This window comes from Phaseolus vulgaris, chromosome 11 (assembly GCF_051622355.1).
Source record: "Phaseolus vulgaris cultivar YP4 chromosome 11, ASM5162235v1, whole genome shotgun sequence".
NCBI lineage: Eukaryota > Viridiplantae > Streptophyta > Magnoliopsida > Fabales > Fabaceae > Phaseolus > Phaseolus vulgaris.
Genome location: NC_143508.1, coordinates 11,135,303 through 11,157,428, shown reverse-complemented (window position 1 = coordinate 11,157,428; position 22,126 = coordinate 11,135,303). Strand labels below are relative to the sequence as shown.

The following is a 22,126-nucleotide window of genomic DNA, read 5'->3' as shown; positions in this document are numbered from 1 at the left end:
ACTTATATAGGGCAAAGAGAAAACACAATTATATGGTGAAGATGATTATGAGGTGCAAAATTAAAACAAGGAACAAGATAAAGAAAAGCAATGTAAAGGCCAAAATTAAAGAGTAGAGAAAGATATAAAATGGAATGGAAAGTGGCGCAAAGAAAAGAAAGGAAAATGTGAAGAGATGAAGACAACTTATGGAAAATGGAGTAAGGAGTCACGCCACTTGGAAGGGTGAGAGCTTCCAAGATGAGTGGTGAGGAGCCGCCACTTAAGGTGCACTACTCTCAAGATAAGGCCGAAGATAATTTAGGAGACAAAGCTCACTAATCAGTCAAGCAGAGTTTCTCTTCTTCATTCAAATTCAATGTGTGAAATACATGAGGCAATGCACTCTATTTATGGGAGAGAGTGTCTTGGAGAACAAGATAGAGGGATAAGGGTGTCATTTGTGAAAAACCTTCTAGAAGGTAAGTCAAAGAAACTATAACCTAGAAGCACTTGTCATGAAAGGTGGGTTTGGCACAAACCTAATTTATGCTAAGTACACCCCAATTTCTTCTATTTGAACCCCCAAAGTGAGCCCAATTTATTTACATAAACTTGTCTTTTAAAAATACCAGAAGAAAGTACATCTGATGCTCTGGCCTATGTCCAATTCTTCTTCTGCTGAGGTCCTTCTGAAGTTTGGTGGGATCTTGTCTTGTATGTTGAGATGGCTGACTTTATTGTGAAGTTTCTGTTGTGTCATTGATTATCTCATTGTCTAATTGGGTTATATCAGGTGAGAAGAACCACTTTGCCCCTATCCCTCCACTTCCACGCCCCCACATCCCTTCACATTCACATAAGCGAACAAGGGGTGCACCCTCATTTATGTCTGCATCAGCAACGCACTCCCTGATCCAAACATAGTGTTAGTCTTATTGATCCCTAGATTTATCTGCATTTTACATGTTTTTTAAAGTTTTATTGTAGTCTCAAATCACTTTTATATTCATGTCCTGTTTTCACTTAGTATAATTGCATTTTCATCGTCTAAAACTTCCTTTGTTTTTCGTTTCATTACTGTAATTTCATTTTTTCTTGTCATTTTAATTCCATTTTTTTTATTGTCATTAGTTTTCAATTCAAATTTTAAATTTTTCATTCAACCCTTTTTACACCTTTATTTGTGGGAACTCAAAAGTAGGTAAGGCAGGGTTATCTTGGAGAGATTTGAAAACTCTCCATTTCTTCTAAATTTTGGGAAATTATTTTAAAAATCACTCAAATCAGTGAAAGGCTAACAATAAGCTTTGGATTCCCTTTCCCTTGTAAGTCTCTTATCTAAACATACCCTTTGCATTATACATTGACTTTTGTTTATCTTCATGTATCTCTATTTATTGTGCATTCTTCCATATGACCAACTATTATCGAGGCTTCTGATTCATGACATGACGAAACATTCTTATCTGTGACTCTACAATTTGTTCCCCAATAGGTGTTGCTTTTACATTCTTTCCAATACATCCACATCCAGTCCTGATTCTTTTTTTCTTGTATGTCCTATGTAGCACATCATCTTCATCGATGCTACATTTAGGTTATGCTCACTACAAGAAAAAATAATTTTAGTGATATAAAGTATTCATCACTGAAACTTATAAATATGTCATTATTAATATCTTGTGATAATAATTAAATTGTCAATAGTGCACTTGTCACTATTATATTTGTGACAATAATTTTGAATGTAACTAAAACTAAGCTCTATTGTGACAAGAATACTTAAGAGTGACAACAAGAAAATATCATAAATATATAAGACAATAGTGATAAATTAATCATCACTGGTATCCCTAAACCTTAAAGATAAATTATTTTTCAGTATTATTAATTTATAATAATAATAATAATAATTAATATCCTTTTAATGTCAAATTTTATGTGATAATTATTTATTAATTAATTTTAATTATTAATGTTTTATTAATTGATTTTAATTATTAATATTTTATGGGACAATTGTTTATTAATTAATTTTACAACTTTCTATATTTATCACATTTGAATTGTTAATAGAATAAGAGATTCTATGAAAAATATGAAACTAAAATAAAAAGAGAATAGTAATTTTTTTTATCAACAAAGAATAAAATAAATAAAACAAATTATTTCATGATGTCCAACCTAATGCAAAGGATTAAAGGGATAATCCTTAAAACCATAATACAAATCATAACCAAAATCAGACAAACTATCCAAGACACCCTTAATCCTAGAAAGCTATAAACTGTACCAAATTCTTCTACAATTAGAGGGCAAAAGCTGTAAATGACTGGGATCCTACATTCATCACCCAATAAAAAAACCTTCTTAACTGACAACCCTCCAACATGTTTGTATTGAAAAGAAAACAACCAAATGGTGCTAGATGATATATGCTCTGGTTTGCTAGAAATAGTTCTCTAAAACCATGGCAGAGAGTTCTATTATGCTAGCAATTTAATGCAGCAAAAAGCACTAACTGCAGACATCACTTCACAACACCAGCAACAACCTACATGTTTCCTTCCTTTTACATACTATGTTACATTCACTGCCCCTGCTTAAACATTTCTTCTGCCACAACTCCAATCTTTCCACCTTTGGTTCCACCATCTTGTATTTATGTCAATCTTTCTTCCATTTTGACTTAGAATACGGGATATTGACGAAGTTCATCGGTGCTTTTGATCCAACCAGCTACAACAACCATACCAAAGTGCCCAAGTCCCTTTAACATTCTGCTACCTACTAAGTAACCTTTATTGCCCATGCTTCAACATGTCTCCTACCATTGCTCCATTCTTTCCACCTTTGGTTCCACCATCTTATCTTTATGTCCTTTCTTCCATCTGCTACACAAAAGAAAAACCCTTACACAACACCTATCTATAACATAACTTGTACATAGCGTACAAAATAAAAAAGCAGACAAAACAACACTCTGAACTAGCTTAATGATTATAGGCAATTTAGACAATAGTAGTTATATCTTGATTTCAGAGTAGAAGTAAGCAATAAATATTAGAGTAATAAATCGTAGAGTTGCCTATGAATAACCAATGTTTAAGTCACGAGTTGGTGAATTTTTCTTCAAACATTACGTAGAAGATAAACAAAGAAAAGACAAAACAAACTAGTTCCCACTTTTCAATTTTTGTCCCAATTTTAACATTTTAAATGCATTAATTGAATCATTGTTAGTATCAAGGGAAGACCAGAATAGTGGTGAAAAAAAATCCTTGCAGTCTGTTTCAGGCCAAAATGTTTACAGTCATTTTGCCTTGTGGTGGTGTTCTTGCAGACTTAGAAACAAAAAAAGTACATAGCAAATAGGAAGCAAAATTGCATATGTGGTATTTGGCTTACACTATATGATTTGGTGATTCTTACAACAATTTCAAAAGTTGTTGGACTTGTTCAACAGTGAAGGGATTATTTTCTTTTATCTTTTTATCACTCTTATTATTGTGAATTTGACCTCCATCATTTCTTAAAGTGAGATTGCAAGATTGGTCATTACTTTTCTCTCTTTCAAATTGATCATTTCTTTGCTTGTACCACGAAGGATACCCGTGTTTCGCTTAAGATTCATCAACTGTGTGATTCTATTTGTGACAATATGAGCATTGTGTCCCTTAATCATAACGTTTACCTCCACCTTTTCATCCTTTCCAATTATTGTTTCTACCTTGCAGTTTCCAACTCCCTTGATCTTGTAATTTCCAATTATTCTACTCATCAGTGTTGTTTCAATTTTGTTGTTTCTCAGTAACATTAATCACAACTCTATTCTCCAAATTTCCATTTCTAGTAAGTTGGTGTTCCTGTTAAATCACCAAAACAAACATACGATTAATGTTGGAAAGAGTTTCCATCAACAAGATTTCGATTTTTACAGCATTATAAACCTCGTTGAGTCATTTCAAGAAATATATAACATACTCTAAATCTCTATATTTGAGAGACTATTGAAATATCAAATTTGCATATACCACCACATTTGCATCTTGGTATAGGTCTCAAATATTCCAAATTTTCCTAAATAATTTTCAGATCTATATAAAATTGGGTAACCATTTTCTCACCTTGTTTGATGAAATGAATTTCTTGGAGTAAATCGGAGATGCGAAAATGGTTTCCTCTTGAAAAAGGTTCCTAAATCATCCCATAAACTCTTTGCAATGTCTATGTAAATCATGCTATTGACAATTTGTTTAGACAAGGTGCGATTATTCTAAGATAAAACCATCACATTACACCTCTTCCATGCTTCGAATAGAGGATCATTGCGCTTAGGCATGTTAATACTTCCATCAACAAACTTTAATTTATTCTTCGATTAGAGGGCTCTTCTCATATTCCTACTCCAATAGTGATAATTTTGCTCTTTGAATTGAAGGTTAACAAAAATAGTCCTAGGATTCTCAGTAGAATGAAGATAATAAATACTAGAAGGATTTACACAAAGGTCTTTGGAAACATTGCTCTCAGCACTAGAATAGTCCATAAAAAATAATAGAGCTTTTATTCAATGGATTCTATCTTTTACAAACACCATATAAAAACATAAATACAAAATAAGGACATCGGTAAGCACATATTACTGACAAAAATACGACAGACAAAAATCCATCGATAATATGCTTGTTGGTAAATTTATCAATAGAAAGTTTCCATTAATAAATTTATCAACAAAAATTATATGGACAGTATTTTTTTTATCAATAATTATTAATATTTTAAAAATATTATTTATGATTATTTTTTTCAATAATTATTTATTATTATTACAATATATTATTATTATTGAAATTCATTAACCAAACTCAATATATTATTATAATAATATCGTAAGAGAGCCTGAAACAACTTAATCAAAGTCATTTTAATATCATATTCTGATTTTTTATTTTATTATGTTATTAAAATAAAAAATAAAAATAATAATATCAATAATAATAATATTGATAATAATATTAGTATTAATATTATTATAATTATTTTAATTATTAATAATTTTATTAGTATTATTAGTGTTAACATTATAATCATTAATATAAAATTAATAATAATAAGTATTGGTATTAATAATAGTTTAATAATAAAATTACTAATGATAGAAATATTATTATTAATGATGATATTATTTTAATAATAATAATTTTAATATTAATAAAATTTATGATAATTATAATTATTATTATAATTTTAATTTTAATAAAATTAAGTATAAATAATAATAATGTTAATATTAATAAAATTAATAATAATAATGCTAATGTTAATATTAATAAATTAATAATAATTATAATATTAATAATTATAATATTAATAATTATAATATTAGTAATATAAATAATAGTTATAGTAATAATATTAATACTAATAATACTAACTTTATTATTAATAAAATTAACAATAATTACAATAATTATAATAACATATTAATAATTATAATTATAATAATATTGATATTAATAATAATAATTACAATAATATTAATATAAATCATATTAATAACATTAATATTATTATTAATAATATTATTAATATTAATAATATTAATTGTATTAATAATGAAACTGTGTGGTGGGTATCACCTCTCCAACTCTGTGAACCTGAGTTTAGTTTTATTACGTAACAAATGTACTTTTTATCTTTAATAAATTTGACGTTCAGTTATCAACAGAATTATTAATGAATTATGTTTCTTGTTTAATTACCAATAAATATTTATTCGTATTAAAAATATCTTTTTAATTTTTAAATTTGTTGATAATTATCAATAAATTTAATTTTATCAATAATGTTATTCGACTCAATTTTTCCTATATCACTATTTATATTTTTATTTTTCTATTTAGTACTATTTTGTTTTTATTTTTTTATTTAACATTTTTTTTTATTTTCCTATCTAACACCATTTCAAAAATAAATAAAAAACTTAATAAATAAAAAAAATGATAATTTTAATTTTTCATATATTAAAAAAATAAATATTTTTAATATTTAAAATAGTTAGAAATAAATTAATAAATAAAAAATAATTTTTTACAAAATAAAAAATAATAATAATAAATTAAAAATATTTAGTTTAATTTTTTTTTTAAGAATGAAGAAAATAAAAAATTTAACCCTACAACAACATAAAAGTTGAATCTATAAACAAAATTTAGTATTTATTTATTATTATTGGTGATGTAATAATGTTAATTTTAAGTAAAAAATACATGACATAATTATAAAAAATCCAAAGTCAATTACTATTAATTAGTAGTTGATACACATAATATTGAAGTGAGTAGACACTAATGCAAATGTAATACTTAATGCTTAAAAATGTGTAGACACTTTAATATTATTTGTGTGTCCACTACTAATTAATACTAATTGACTTTGGGTTTTTTTATAATTATTTCCTATATTTTTTAGTTGAAATTAACATGATTACATTATCAATAATAATAAAAATTAATACTAATTTATGTTTATAAATTTAACTTTTATGTTGTTGTGGGGTTTAATTTTTTATTTTCTTCATTTAAAAAAAATAAAACTAAACATTTTTAATTTTTTTATTTTGTAAAAAATCATTTCTTTATTCATTAATAACTATTTTAAATATTAAAAATATTTATTTTTTTAATGTATTTAAAATTAAAAAATTTAATTTTTTTATTTTTGTTTTTATTTTTAAAATGGTACTAAATAATAAAAATAAAAGGATGTCAGATGAGGAAATGAAAACAAAAGGTGCTAGATAGAAAAATAAAAATGTAAATAGTATTATATGAGGAATTGAGTCAATGTTATTTATTGATAATAAAAATTATCAATAAATATAAATTCGTCAATAAATTTATATTAGTAATTTAATTTTTTTATAGTAAATAACAATAATATTAAGATTAAAAGAAGTAAAGAGAATAATCGTATATTGTGTAGAAATTAATTCACAACTTGAATTAAAAAATATCAGGTCTAATATATATTTGAAGTCTGTAAAATAGATTTTAGAATTTCCACTTTAATTTTTAAAAAAAATCGAAATTGTTATATCTGTAGTTTTGTTTTTTAATACTTTTCCTTTGTAGCTAATTAGTCCACGGAATCATTCGAAAAGTATAGAAAACCTTAATAATTGGAAAATAATCCAGTGAAAAATTATTTTTAAATCTACTAAAATTCACTCCATCCACACGCATTCTTTTAGCATCATAATTTCATACTGATATGTTATGAACAAATTATATAAAAATTACATACTTTAACTTAAAATAATAAATTTGCTCAATCCAAATCCAAATAAATGGATTGGATTTAAAATCCATATTCATTTTAACTAAATCAAATTTAAATGGATCTTTTTTAAATCTATTTAAAGTGAATTAAATCTAGATTCAATCCATTTTGTTAATTAGATTAAATCCACTTTGTCAATTACATTAAATCCATTTTGACGACTTCATAATAGCCCGGGCCTGGATGATTCGACATCAGTCCGAGCTCGTTCGACTCAACATCGACACGAGTCCGCTCAACTAGACATTATCCAGGGCCCCATCAACTCAAGCCCGCTCCACTCGACATCGGCTCGAGCCCGAACGACTCGACATCGGCTCGAACTCGGACGACTCGATGGCCCGAACCCAGACGACTCGACATCAATCCGGGACCAAACAACTCGACATCGGTCCGGGCCCAAACGACTCGACATTAGTCCAGGTCTGGACGACTCGACAATGGTATGGGCCCGGACAACTCGACATCGACTTGGGCCTGCTCGGCTTGACATCGGCCTAGGCCTGCTTGGCTCGACATTGGACAGGTCCCAATCGACTCAAATAAGACCTAGGCCCGCTCCACTTGACATCGCCCCGAGCCCGTTCAGCTCAACATTGGCTCGGGCCCGGGAGATTCGACATTGGCTTGGCCCGGCTCGGCTCGACATCGGCCCGACCCCAATCAACTCGACATGGGCCCCGGCCCGGACGATTCAACATGGGCCCATGCCCAGACGACTCGCTCGGGCCTGGATGATTCGACATTGGCCTAGGCCCACTCGACTCGACATCGACCCGGGCCCACTCCACTTGACATTGGCTCGAGCCCGGACGACTCGACATCAGTCCGGGCCCGGACGATTCGACATCGGCTCGAGCCCGCTCAGCTCAACATCGGCCCGATCCCTCTCGGCTCGACATTGGCCAGGGCCCAATCGACTCGACATAGACCCAGGCCCGCTCCTTTCTACATCGACCTGGGCCCGTTTGGCTCGACATCAGACGGGCCCGGGAGACTCGACATTGGCTCGGGCCGACTCAGCTCGACATTGGTCCGAGCCTAATCGACTCGACATTGGCTCGGCTTGGGAGACTCGACATTGGTTCGAGCTCGTTTGGCTCAACATTTGTTAGGGCCCAATCGACTTGACATCGACTCATGCCCTTTCCACTCGACATTGGCCCGAGCCCAATCAACTCGATATCGGCCCGGGCCTGGGAGACTCGACATTGACTCGAGCGCGTTCGACTCGACATCAGCCCGGGCTTGCTCAACTTGACATTGGAATGGCTCGTTCGGCTCGATATCAGCCCGGGCTTGCTCAGCTCAACATTGGAATGGCCCGTTTGGCTCGATATCATCCCGGGCTTGCTCAGCTCGACATTGGACTGGGCCCGTTCGGCTTGACATCAGACCGGGCTTGCTCAGCTCGACATTGGCCTGGGTCGTTCGGCTCGACATCGATACGGGCCCAACGACTAGACATCATCCTGGGTTGCTCAGCTCGATATTGACCCGGGCCAGCTCGGCTTAACATTGGTCCGGGCCAGCTTGGTTCGACATCGACTCGGGAATGCTCGACTCGAAATCGTCCTGGGGCCCGAGACTGTTCGGTTAGACATCGGCCCGGGCCCGCTCAACTCGACATCGGCTGGATTGTCTTGGCTTAACTTGGATCGGGCCAAGTCACAATCTATCCCAAAATGCAATTTGTATAATCTAGAAATGTATCCAATCTATATCTAATCCATATCCAATTAAATGGATTGGATTTAAAATCCAAAAATTTGGATTTAGATTTGAAATAAATCCATTTAAATGGATTAAAACTAATATGGATATGAATAATTATGGATTGGATTTTGTAATTTGGATTTTTTGTCCACCCTTATTTATTTATATATATATATATATATATATTATTATTATTATTAGATTAAGTGTTATTTCATATAGTAAGTTATAATCTTATTTTTATAATAAAAACATTTTCTAAATTTAATCACGTAAATTTTACTTGTGAAAGTTACTTGTCAAAGTGAGGAGATTTTTCCATTTTATATCTAAAAAATTAAAAATTATTTCTGATTTTTCAATAATTTTTTTTGTTGTGTGACATTTTTCTTTGTAGCCAATTAGTCCATGAAAGCATTCGAAAAGGATAGAAAAATGTAATAATTGGAAAATATGCAGTGATTTTTTTTTAAATCTATTAAAATTCACTCCACGCGTATTCTTTTTAGATCACATTAATTTAGTACTGATAGGTTATGAACAAATTATATAAAAAAATACACCATTTTAAACTTAAAATATTAAAATAATAAATTGTAAGTTTTTTTTTATAATTTATTATTTTTGTTCATTCATACTTAAATTATTTGAAATATTAAATATGAATCTTAACTTTTACAACCCAAAATCAAAAATAGCCAGCTAATGAATGAAAGAAAATGAAGAAATCATAGCCAGCTAGTTCAAGCTAATATGACATTTTGATGTTGTTCTTGTGCCTCATAATCACACTCAAATTACGTTAAACACGGTTATGAAACCTCCCATTCAAACTGCCACTTTTAATGTAACTCCTCTTGTTTTTTCTGTACTTTTTTCCTTAGGAAATGCAAATCTTATTCAGTTTCTGTTTCTAGTCATTCATTGGAGTCATTTACTCACGTGATAGGTGATGCACAAGCTTACAAAAAGATAAACTTTAACAGTTAAAAAACATTATAAAAAACAATCTTTTTCCAACAAAACCAGCAACAATGAAGAACCTCAAGCTCTTCCAAACACACCCTCACTGCTATAAATTCATCAATGTTTCTTCACATCTACATCTCAAAAGTTCTGTAGTACCTACTACAAAAGAAAATGGCAGCAGCAACAGTTTCAACACCCTTCTCCATTTCAATGGTCATGATATTCATCATCACAATGGTTTATCAAGCCCATGCTCAATTACCTCTACCTAGGGCTCGTCAAACAACCTCTGTGTTCTATCTACAAGACGTAACAACAGGCCCTAATGCCACAGTTGCTGCAGTGACGGGCATTAAGGGAAGGGATTGGAACTACAACACCTTTGGAAGCATATTTGTGGTTGATGACCCAGTCATGCTGGGCCCAAACCCAGGTTCTACAATAGTGGGGCGGGCCCAAGGTTTGATGGTTGTTTCGTCTCATGATGCAGCTAATGTGAATGTTGTTCTTTCAATTGTGTTCAGCAATTCGCAGTACAGTGGTAGCACCTTGGAGCTGCAAGGCATTAGTCGGCAGAGAGAGAATTATAAAGAGCTCTCTGTGGTGTCTGGAACTGGCCAATTTCGTTTTGCAAGAGGCTATGCTTCATTGCAAACTGTGGTTTATGATCCTCAAACTACGCGCTCCATCATTCGTTTGACTGTAACTATACAAACTCAAAATTAAGAATACTTGGTCATGTATTACTGTTTGTCTGCTTCTAAATAATATCAGACGACCATTTTCACCACTTCAAAATACCATTCATATTATTTCAGTTTAGTCATTTTTACTTCTTAATTAAGTATTATTAGATATCCGTTATTTTCTTTAACTTATAATTTTTATCTCAAAATTGAGATTCGAATTCCTGATTTTTTTTCTTATTATTTTAATTAACAACTATTTAGTCTGATAAATCCAGGAAAATAAGAAAAAAATAGTATATCCACACTAATAACACTTGTTCCCCACTTCTTAGATTTTTCGGAAAAAACGAAGTTTATATGCAAATTCACTTGAAGATATATAACTAAACTAGGTAAGGAATAACATTAGGATTTATTTATAGAGAAACATTTTATTGGTATAATAAGTTTTCATCTAGTTTGTTTTTAAAATTCTTGATGAATAGGTATGCGTTGTTTTTGTTAACATATGAGTTTCAGTCTAATCCTCCATATTTTTTTATATTTTTTTATTTTCTTTCTTTTTTGTAATAATAATTTTTTTTCATGTGATGACAGATGATTGTTGTTATTTGAGGTGTCAGTTTAGTTGAGATATCAAGTTGTATAATGATGCATAACATGAGAGCTTTTATAAAAAAAACATGGTTAATTTTGAAAGTGGATGGTAGATACCAAATTTTTAAAAATTCATTCATTCATTAATATTTTTTTTTATATTTTAGACTTTTAATTTACTGTTTTGGGTTTAGGATTTTAATATTATTTTTTAATTAAATTTTCAATTAAAAAATAACTAAATATTTTTAATTTTATAAAAAAATTCAAATTAATAATTCAATTAATTATTACAATTTTTAAATAATAAAAGATAAACCATTTTCAAAAAAAATATTAACAAAGTTGTAGTTTGGTACAACATGCACAATTCTAGTGTAAATTTCTTACAAGTGAAATCGTGCATGGGTGGTACGACTTTAACTAAGTCTTAATTGCATAATCAATTAAAGTCGTTTTTGCTCATGACAACTCTAATTCTAATAATTTTGCACTCAAGATATGTCGTGGTGGCACGACTTTTACATAAAACGCATCCCGACTTGAAGTTATGTGTCCATGAAGTCGTATCCACAAGACATGACTTGTCCAAACTCATAATTTTTAAATTTCAAATTGCACCAAATTCGTGCAAAAACTCAAATTCTGGATTATTTCTAAAAGTAATAAATACAACACTACCAAATAATTTCAAAAATTTATAGAACTAAAATAAAATAAAGAAATGCTAATTAGTATCATCATGTTTATTAAAATGTGGTCCCTTAAGAGTGTTGGAGTAAATGATATTATTGTTGAGATAAATGTATTGCATATTTTTTATTACAATCATTCAATTAATTATTCCAATTTTAAAAGATAAAACAGAAACAATTTTTTAAACAAAAAAGATTAACAAAGTTGAAGTCTAGTTTTGCATGCACAACTTTAGTGTAAATTTCATACAATTAAAATTGTGCATGGGTGGTACGACTTTAACTAAGTCTTAATTGCATAATCAATCAAAATCGTTCTTGCTCATGACAACTTCAATTCTAATAATTTTGCACTAAAGTTATGTCGTAGTAGCATGACTTTCACATGGAACATATCCTAACCTGAAGTTACGTGTCCTTAAAGTCGTGTCAACAAGACACGACTTGTCCAAACTCATAATTTCTAAATCTCAAATTATGCCAAATCCATGCAAAAACCCGAATTCTTGATTATTTCTAAAAGTAACAAATATAATACTACCAAATAACTTCAAAAATTTATAGGAGTAAAATAAAGTAAAGAAGTGCTAATTAGTATAATCATGTTTATTAAAATTTGGTCCCTTGAGCGTGATGGACTAATTGATATTATTGTTCACATAAATGCATATATTTTATTACAATCATTTAATTAATTATTCCAATTTTAAAAAAAAAACATTTTTTTTGAAAAAAAATTAACAAAGGTGAAGTTTGCTTTTTTATGCACAATTTTAGTGTAAATTTCATACAACTGAAATTGTGTAAGGGTGGAACGACTTTATCTAAGTCTTAATTGCATAATTAATCAAAATCGTTCTTACCCATGACAACTTCAGTTCTAGTAATTCTACACAAAAGTCATGTAATGGTGACATGACTTTCACATGGAACGCATCCTGATATGAAGTTATGTGTCCTTGAAGTCATGCAATGAGATACGACTTGTTCAAACTCATAATTTTTAAATTTCAAATTGCACCAAATTCGTGTCAAACCCATTATGTCTAAATGTAAGAAATATAATTTTTACTTCCAAAGAATTTAAAAAATTTGTAGGTGTAAAATAAAATAAAAAAAAGTACTAATTAGTATATAATCATGTTTATTAAAATGTGGTGGGTGTTGGATTAAATGATATTAATGTTCACATAAATGTATTGAATGTATTTTATTACAATCATTCAGTTAATTATTCCATTTTTAAAAAAAATAAATAAAACTGAACAATTTTTAATTTTTTTTTAATAAAACTTAAGTTTGAAGTTCTATTCTACATGTAAAACTTTAATGTAAAATTCATATAACTAAAATCGTGCATGAATGACACGACTTTAACTAAGTTTTAATTACATAATCAATCAAAGTCATTCTTGTCCATAATAACTTCCATTCTAATAATTTTGAACTAAATTCATATCAAGGTGACACAATTTTTCATATTCAAAACAGAAATTCTTGATTATTTCTAAAAGTAATAAATATAATACTCGCAAAGAACTTAAAACTTTTATAGGAGTGAAATAAAATTAAAAATTATTAATTAATATAATCATATATATTTATTAAAATGTGGTCCTTAAAAGTATTGGAGTAAATGATATTACTATTCACATAAATGGATTTGAATATATTTTATTACAATCATAACTTCGCTAATATTATTAATGAATGAAAGACATAAATATTATTGTTTTTTAGTTTTGAAAAAAAAACGTATTTAGTACATTAAAAAAATCAACATCACTTGGAAATTGAAATTAAAAATGATTTCTGAATATATTTTTTATCCGTCAAAACATATATTTTCATAACAAAAGTATAATAAACCTATACCTAGTATGAAATCAAACCATCCTAGTAAAAAAACATGTATAAGGAAATTACACGTAATATTTAGTAGTAACAAATTCTTGTACAAATAAATCATTAAAATAGATTATCAGAATATAAGCAAACACGATTTTCTTCATGTTACATCAATGCAAACAAGAGGTTTGGAATCATAAGCAGTTAGCAAAAGAAAAAACAAAAAAGCTTTAGGGTGTGTTTGCTTTTGGGGTGATGGAGGTTGAGGATGAGGGTGAATGAGTGTCACCCTTGTTTGCTTCTATGAGAGGGGAGGTTGAGGGTGAGTTTGAGTGAAAAGTTGAGAGTATTTAGATCCTCTCATAATTGAAGAGAAAGGAAAGTGGAATGAGATGAAAAGACCATGGTGCCCTTCATACAATAATATTAATAATGGAAATTATTATTATTAATAATTTTATGTTAACATAATATATTTTAAAGAATTATAAATAATATTAAAATTATCTAAATAAAATAACTTAAGTAACAAAATTAATTTAAATTAATAAAATGAAAAATAATAAAATTATACTTACATTTAAAATTATATTTAATTATTTCTTTGAATTTTACATTTTTTTATTTATAAATGAAACTTAAAATTATTTTAATTAACTAAAATATGCACAAAATTAATAATTATTTATTCTTTTTTATATTTAAATTTACACTATTCAAAATAATTTAAAATACTCTTATAACCATTACATCACTCACTCACGTATCTCAATAAATTTTCTTACACATCCACTCTAATATACCCTAATCCAAACACATTAACTTTTTTCACACTTTCTTCTCACACTCTCATTTTCCCACACTCTCAATTTTCCAAAACTCAATCCAAACAAAAGCATTATTCTGAGCTTCTTTCTTTATACTATCTTAATATTATTACTCAGACAACTCACATGAGAAATGAGAACAATTTTGTTTAACGCATAAGGAAGCATTAAATTAATAACCTAATTTTTGGCTTAGGGCTATAAATATGATCCAATGTTAGCTTCCAAATCCATCTCAAAGCATAAAAATGGCAGCATCCAAATTCTTCTTCTTCACACTGCTACTTCTGATATCCACAACAATGCTTTACGAAGCTAATGGTCAATACAATGTTCCAACAACTTTGACTTTCTACCTTCAAGACATAGGAAAAGGGCCCGGTGCAACCGTTTCTCCAATCACGGGTCTCACCGGAAGGGATTGGACCTACGACCAATTCGGAACTATAATTGCAGTCAACGACCCTGTCATGATGGGCCCAGCCTCACTCTCTACTCAAGTGGGGCGGGCCCAAGGGCTGCTGGTAGTGTCAGCCCAGGATGGCGCTAACGTGAACGCGATTCTTTCAATTGTGTTCACGAATTCAGAGTACAGTGGAAGCACGTTAGAGATCCAAGGCGTAAGTCGGCAACACGAGAATTATAAAGAGCTTTCGGTGGTGTCTGGAACTGGGAGGTTTCGATTTGTGAGGGGCTATGCTACACTTGAGACTGTGCTCTATGATCCTTCAACGGCCCATTCTGTCATTCGTTTCACTGTAACTTTGAAAGCCTTTTGAGAAGATTTGTAAATTTACTAATAATAATAATTAAGGAGATTTTTTTAATCTACACAAATTATTTTTTATTTTATTCTTAACAATAAGTTATAATACAAAATCCACAATAAAAAATAAAATAAAATAAAATCAAAGATAGTAAAAAGAAAAAGATAATATTTATTTCTATTTTTTCAAGAAAAATAAAAAATATCCTAGTAATTTCTAGTATATTATGCTATTGAAAGATGTGTCATGCTATTAAAATGTGTATGCACTTGTTTATTTTTAAAATGTATATTTTTTTCAATTTTTTTTTAAAATTTTTTTTTGCAAAATATAATTAAACATAAAACATAAATGTGTAACTCTCCAACTTTAAACTACCTATCATATTGTGAACCTAAGAGAGTCTAAACATAACATAGAGTCATATTGTCTTCAAGATAATCTTTATCTGCTCTTGCTCGAAATAAACATTTATATACTTACAAAATAAACATGACACACAATGATATCGAAATAAATTTTCATAATGAGAGAGCATATAGAAATATATATAAAAAAAAACATTTCAATCAACAAATAATTATTTAATATTCTTCAAATACCAACTTAAAACAATCCTATAGAATTCATAATTTATAATTTAATATACGTTTATTATAATTAATTATGTCAAATAGAAAGTGAGACATAATGAATTAGGACTAAAATTTGGATGCAAGCACAACGTATTGATTGCCTGAAAAAGGAATTATGATTGTTTTCCTTTTTCAAATCAATTATACTTTCTTTCATCGATAAAACTATTTTGCACTTTAATTCTTCTTCTTCTTCTTCTTCTTCTTTCCTCTCCTCACATTCCATTATTCCATCTAAACAATGTTATCAAATTCTTATTTTCTTACCATTTCATTTTCTTTATCTTCCTGCCTTAATTAACTCTTACCAAACAATACTCAAAAATACATAAAGATATATAAATATTTTTATTGACAATTAAGAACATAAAGTATTTACATTGTTTGGACCATATACAAAATTCCTAAAGAAATATGAATATTATATGCAAAATGGTCTGTATGTATAGCTTTAAATGATACCAATATTATGAATAAGTTATGGCTTATGTTGAGAAGAAAACGTCAAAAATTGTTACTGCTGCATCCTCTCAAGTTTCATAACATATTCTCTCACTACAATGGTAGTGACACAGACATCAGTGTCATACTTTTTAACTAAGAGGTTAGGATGGTAAAAAAAAATTATTGATTAAATTGAAAAATGTTACTTTTTAGAACTCTATATTAAAATATATTAATTTATAATTGTGATTTGATTAATATAATTTTAAAATTATTTCATTTCAATAAAAAAAAATTCCAGTTATAATTTTGTGTAAGATTATCAACATATTAACATTCAAATTAAATAATAAGTAGAAAATAATAATATTTTTACTTGATTTTGATAATGAAATGTTTGTTCCAAATTATCAAAAGAAAAGAAAAGAAATGTTTGTTTTCTAACGGTTTGTTTTAGCTTTGAAGACTAGTGATCACCATAAATGCGAGAAGTAAAACTAATACACGAATAATCAACTAAAGTATTTTGTGATTAATTAAAATATTTCCCAAGTTATGAAATATCTTACTATACTTAATTCACTTGGAAAAGAAAATGTGTTTTAGTAGTAATTACATTCTTAAATATTGAAATCTATTAAAAAAATAGTCACATAATTTTGAAAAGTTTCATGGTGATTAAGACACCCTATAAATACATCACTCTCTTCTAAAAAACCACATCAAAATAATTTTGACACGAAGGTTGGAATGGATGACAACGAGAAACAACATCCACAACCCCATGTAGAGTTAACAATATATATTTCAATCTCCAAAACTGAGTCAAATGGTATCCAATTCCAATCTATTTCCTCTATTTTGACACAATTCCATGCAGGGTACTTTAGGATTGGTTTTTCTCTCACAAGCCAAGCTTTTCTATTGAAGATCCTCATTGAGCCAATCCAAGATGCTCTTGCTCTCAGACGTTTATTTTCATCTATACCCTCTTCTGTCCATACTCTTGCATGGTTCATGGCTTTGTTCACATTAGCCACACTTTCTTTTCTTTACATTCTAAAATGGCTTTTACACTTTAAAGTGAATTTATACTTTCTAACATCCTTTATCATATAAACTACATTAGATTCAAATCAAAACGTGTTTTCAAAACAAAAATAATGTCATTTGTTAAGTACCTCTTCTTCAAAAGTAATGTCTCTTCAGTCACTACATTGTCTTCCACTTTTGTGTAATCGATATAGTTCTGAATATAGAAGTTGTTTATACATAAAATTAAAATTAACATGTAACAGAAGAAATAAATCAAACCTAATAATTGAAAATAGAAGTAATATATGTTTAGTAGAAAAAGTGGAATTTGATTAATCCAAAAGAATGCCTCAAAAGAGCTTCACTTTGGCAAATTGGTTACTTATGACTACATTTTTCTATTTCACTAGCTGAAAGGAAAGCATTTAAGTCATCTACATAATTTTCGATCAGGGTACACTGAATCCTAAAACTACTCTAAAAAAAAGACTTTGTTACACAACTAGTTTACAAAAATAAAAAAAAAATGGTGGAATGAAGTTAGAAAATTATCCATCACAATCTATGGATATGACATTCGTTTTAGTACTTATGCATTCCTTTGTAACTCTCGTTCTGTTTCAACTCTAGTAAGAATTTCAATTATATCTACATAAAACAATACTGAATGTGATCATTGTAATCCTGTAGTGAACATGTATTAAAAAGAAGTATATAATTGAATTAACCAACTAAATAGGTAGTGTCAAAGCCAGGCGCAAAAATCACTAAAAGAGGTGTGTACAGTGAGGTAGTTTGTGATACCAGTTCATTATCCATTAAAGATACCTTTGTTCCATATTGAAAGTTTATTTTATAAGAATGTGTTGTTGTTATGTAAGAACCTCCATTTGATGCAACATTAAACAATTGAATGAAATACACACAACCATCAGATATCTGACTTTGAAATTTGTATATAAGCGTCCTTCTAACTGATGCATGGATTTGGACTCCCTTAAAAAATGCAAAACCAAAGTATGTTTAAATGTAGCACATATAAAATTATGTAAGTCAAAATTGAGACTTTTATGAAAAAATTACTTATTGGTCTCGTAGCATTATCTCCATTGAAAACAATATTTTTTTGCTTCGTGAAGTCTTGCATACACCATAGTCGTACCACTCTGACAACAACATTCTAGATCTCCTTTGTTGAGTTCACATCATTTAAGCCATAGAACATTTTATCCAATTTCACTATAAACATATTGTATACCAAGAAATGGAGTAAACAATTTCATTGAGAAAACACAATGACAGAATAAAAACATAATGTCTTTACAATGACGAAGTTGATATAAATAGTGGAATGCCACAAAAACGATGCTACATTTTGATTAATAGATTCACATGAAAAATTTAAATTTGCATTACGTGCCAAAGCTGCTGCCTAGTTAATTTAGTTTCTGTGCATATTATTCAAATTACCTTTTCTAAATTATTACACTAATTGAGCAAATATGGGATTACACAGAGCAGTTGTATAGCAGAGCTTCAGAATCCAGTTCTTGTGATGCTTTTCATATTCAACATTTCATGTGTCAGCCCAATTTTAACACCGTTCGGGCAAGCCCAAGGCACAACTTTTTCTCTAGGTCACAAAACTTCATTGTATTGGCAACTTTGGCATTTGGTTGACTTTTTCAAAATGATTTTTGTCCAACACATTTGGTTGCCTACAATAGTTGTGCTATGTAGAAAAAGAAATTTGTACAAAGTTCTTAGAGTGTTGGTATGAGTTTCGCAACTTTATACACTATTGCAACAAACATTCTTTAGTTTGTATTGCTTTATTGTTTTTTTTTGGTTGGGTATAAAGTTGTTTTATTTTGTAGATTACACACAATGTTATGTTTCTCCAGTATTTGTTTATTGCATTTGTCCTTAGGCCATCACTCAACATTGTGCATTCTTTCACGTGTAATGTGAGTGCACAAATTACCTTTTCATTTTTTTATTACTATGTTCAATGTCTTCTTAACCTGATGTGTGATCTTTTTATTCTCATTCTGATTATACAGAGTTGTTAATACAATACATTATAAAATAGAGAAAAACAATGACAAAATATAACTCCGTGAATTAACAATAATCAACTTCATATAAATAATGTGATGCCACAAACTTATAACTACTACTTAATCCATTCATAAAAGATATCAATTCTTTCTCCATTGGCACTTATATTTAAATTTTGTTCTGTGTAGATTCTGAAAATAAATTTATCTGAATTTTCACACTAATTTTACAAAACTTCTATTGCACATTTTTGTATAGTTGAGTTTAACAATGCATGTTCACAGATGCTTTTCAAATTCAAGTATCCATGTCTCAGACCAATTTGAACACAGTTCGGGCAAGGCTCACACATGTATCACAGTCTATTGTTTTTCTCTAAGTCATAGTACTTCATTATATTGACATCTTTGTCACTTGGTTCCCTACAACAACTGTGATATATAGCAAAGAAAATTTACAAATATTTCTTTACAATTTTTGTATGCTTATCTAAAGTTTATACACTTTATTAACAAATATTGGAATTTTGTATTGCTTTTTTTTTTGTTTCCCATTGTTCTGAAGATTATGTCATGTTTATTATTACTTTTTTTTTTGTTTAAGTATCAAATTGTTTTATTTTGCAGATTACATACCCTTTAAACTTTTTATTCCTATGTTGAAAGTAATGAATGTATATTACTTTGTGTTTGACACCTCCATCATTCACAATGCAATATTCAATGCAATAGAATATTTTCGTCTTGCAATCTAACTGCTATAACAAGTACCATAATATTGTCATATACTGTTTATTTTTCATTTATCTATAAACACTTTGATTTATACTTATGTTGGATATATGAGTAACTATTAAATGTAACGACAGATTATACAGTGCAATATTAAATCCATTAGGAATGATGATGAAGTTGAATTTAAATCATAATTATTTGTATACATTCATTTTCTTATGACATTACTTATTCTGGATCTATGATCAACTATTTAATGTTATTATCGATTATATATTATTCACATAATATTATCATTCTAAATGTTGTTTTTACTTCTTTCATCAAAGTATACAAAATGTGTCTTTACATAATCAAAGAAATCTTTGATCCTTGTATCAATCATATAAATGAAAGTTCTTTGATCTCACTGCTATAAGAACCACCATTTGAATCTCATACGCTATTTAACGTTCATTCTTCTATACACAGTTTGATTTAAACTTATGTTGGATATATGATTAATTATTTAATGTGACTCATGATTATATAGTATTCAAATATATCATCATTCATAGTGCAATATTCAATGCAATAGAAAAAAGTTTCCAAACAATGACAGAATATTCATATTATTTACCATTCTCAATCTGTTTACATCAAGCTTCAAAAAACAGAGGAAATGACCTTGAACATAATCTAAACAGTTTACATCAAAAGTTGATTTTACATTAATACAAATTTCTTTCATTAGAGTATACAAAATGTATCTTTACACAATCAAAGAATTCTTTGATCCTTGTATCAATCCTATAAATGAAAGTTCTTTGATCCTACAAATTTTTTTGATCCTTATATTTACATAATAAGCAGCAGTGTGTTCTTCAAACTCAACCTACACATAACAAAAAATTTAATGTTAGCATAATTTGAAAAACATAGAATGGTTGCTTGTGAAGAATCTCTAACACACTGCAAAAGAAAACTGTGAAATGTAGTGCAGAATGCATGCCACAGAAGATATGATGTACAAAAAAAAAAACAATGCACATAAACATTCATTTTTATTAGATAAAACAGACAACAAACTTCGGTAAAAAATCACAATCAGGTTAACAATGGCATGAGCAACAGCATAATAATGGATTGTGGATGCAATGTCAAATGAGGTATGAAGAGCAAATATATGTAGTGTAAAAAAGGTGCTAGACTCATCCGAAAATGCAATTCAAATTAAAAAAAAAATTATCTTTTAGGTTTCTTTGTGATTCTTCTGCACCATGTTCTCGAAAAGCAATGACCCCAAATACACCCAAAACAAAACCCTAATTGCTCCAATTTGTCCTCATTTTTTTTGGGCCAACTGAAGATTTTAGGCCTCTTTTGTTGCAATAGACCTCAAGAAGTTACTCATTGGGCCACGTGTCAAAAGTTTTTGTTTTAGTAATTTTTTTAAATTGTGGAAGTGACAAGTGTAAAACTTTATGTTTGTGCTCCCTTCAAATGTATTAAGTATAGATGGTGGGGTCAATAATGAGGTGTGATTAAAGTATTAAAAAAATTCTACTGCATCATGTTTCAAAAAATGGTCTTGCATTTATATTAAATAATATTTTTAAAAAATTTAACCATATACATTACAATTAGAATATATTTCCAGAAGTTGTATAATAACTTGTACAATAGAAATATTGAATTAAATAAAATAAGATTTTTCACAAAAAGAAATTATAAGTATATAAAAGTTATAATAAAATTTGGTCATTTGTAAGAAAAGTTTCTTTTATAAGAGTAAATTAATATT

At 29.2% G+C, this 22,126-nt stretch overlaps 2 protein-coding genes across 2 annotated transcripts; both read left to right on the top strand.

Annotated features, from left to right (window-relative positions):
* The first annotated feature begins 10,133 nt into the window (after window positions 1–10,133).
* On the top strand, window positions 10,134–10,809 carry LOC137824420 (pterocarpan synthase 1). Its single transcript, XM_068630065.2, has one exon. The coding sequence runs from the start codon at window positions 10,183–10,185 to the stop codon at window positions 10,735–10,737; it is 555 nt and encodes a 184-aa protein (XP_068486166.1). The 5' UTR covers window positions 10,134–10,182; the 3' UTR covers window positions 10,738–10,809.
* Window positions 10,810–14,915: 4,106 nt separating this feature from the next.
* Window positions 14,916–15,494, top strand: LOC137829974 (pterocarpan synthase 1). Its single transcript, XM_068637032.2, has one exon. It carries the CDS (start codon window positions 14,916–14,918, stop codon window positions 15,444–15,446), a length of 531 nt encoding a protein of 176 aa, XP_068493133.1. The 3' UTR covers window positions 15,447–15,494.
* Window positions 15,495–22,126: the final 6,632 nt, after the last annotated feature.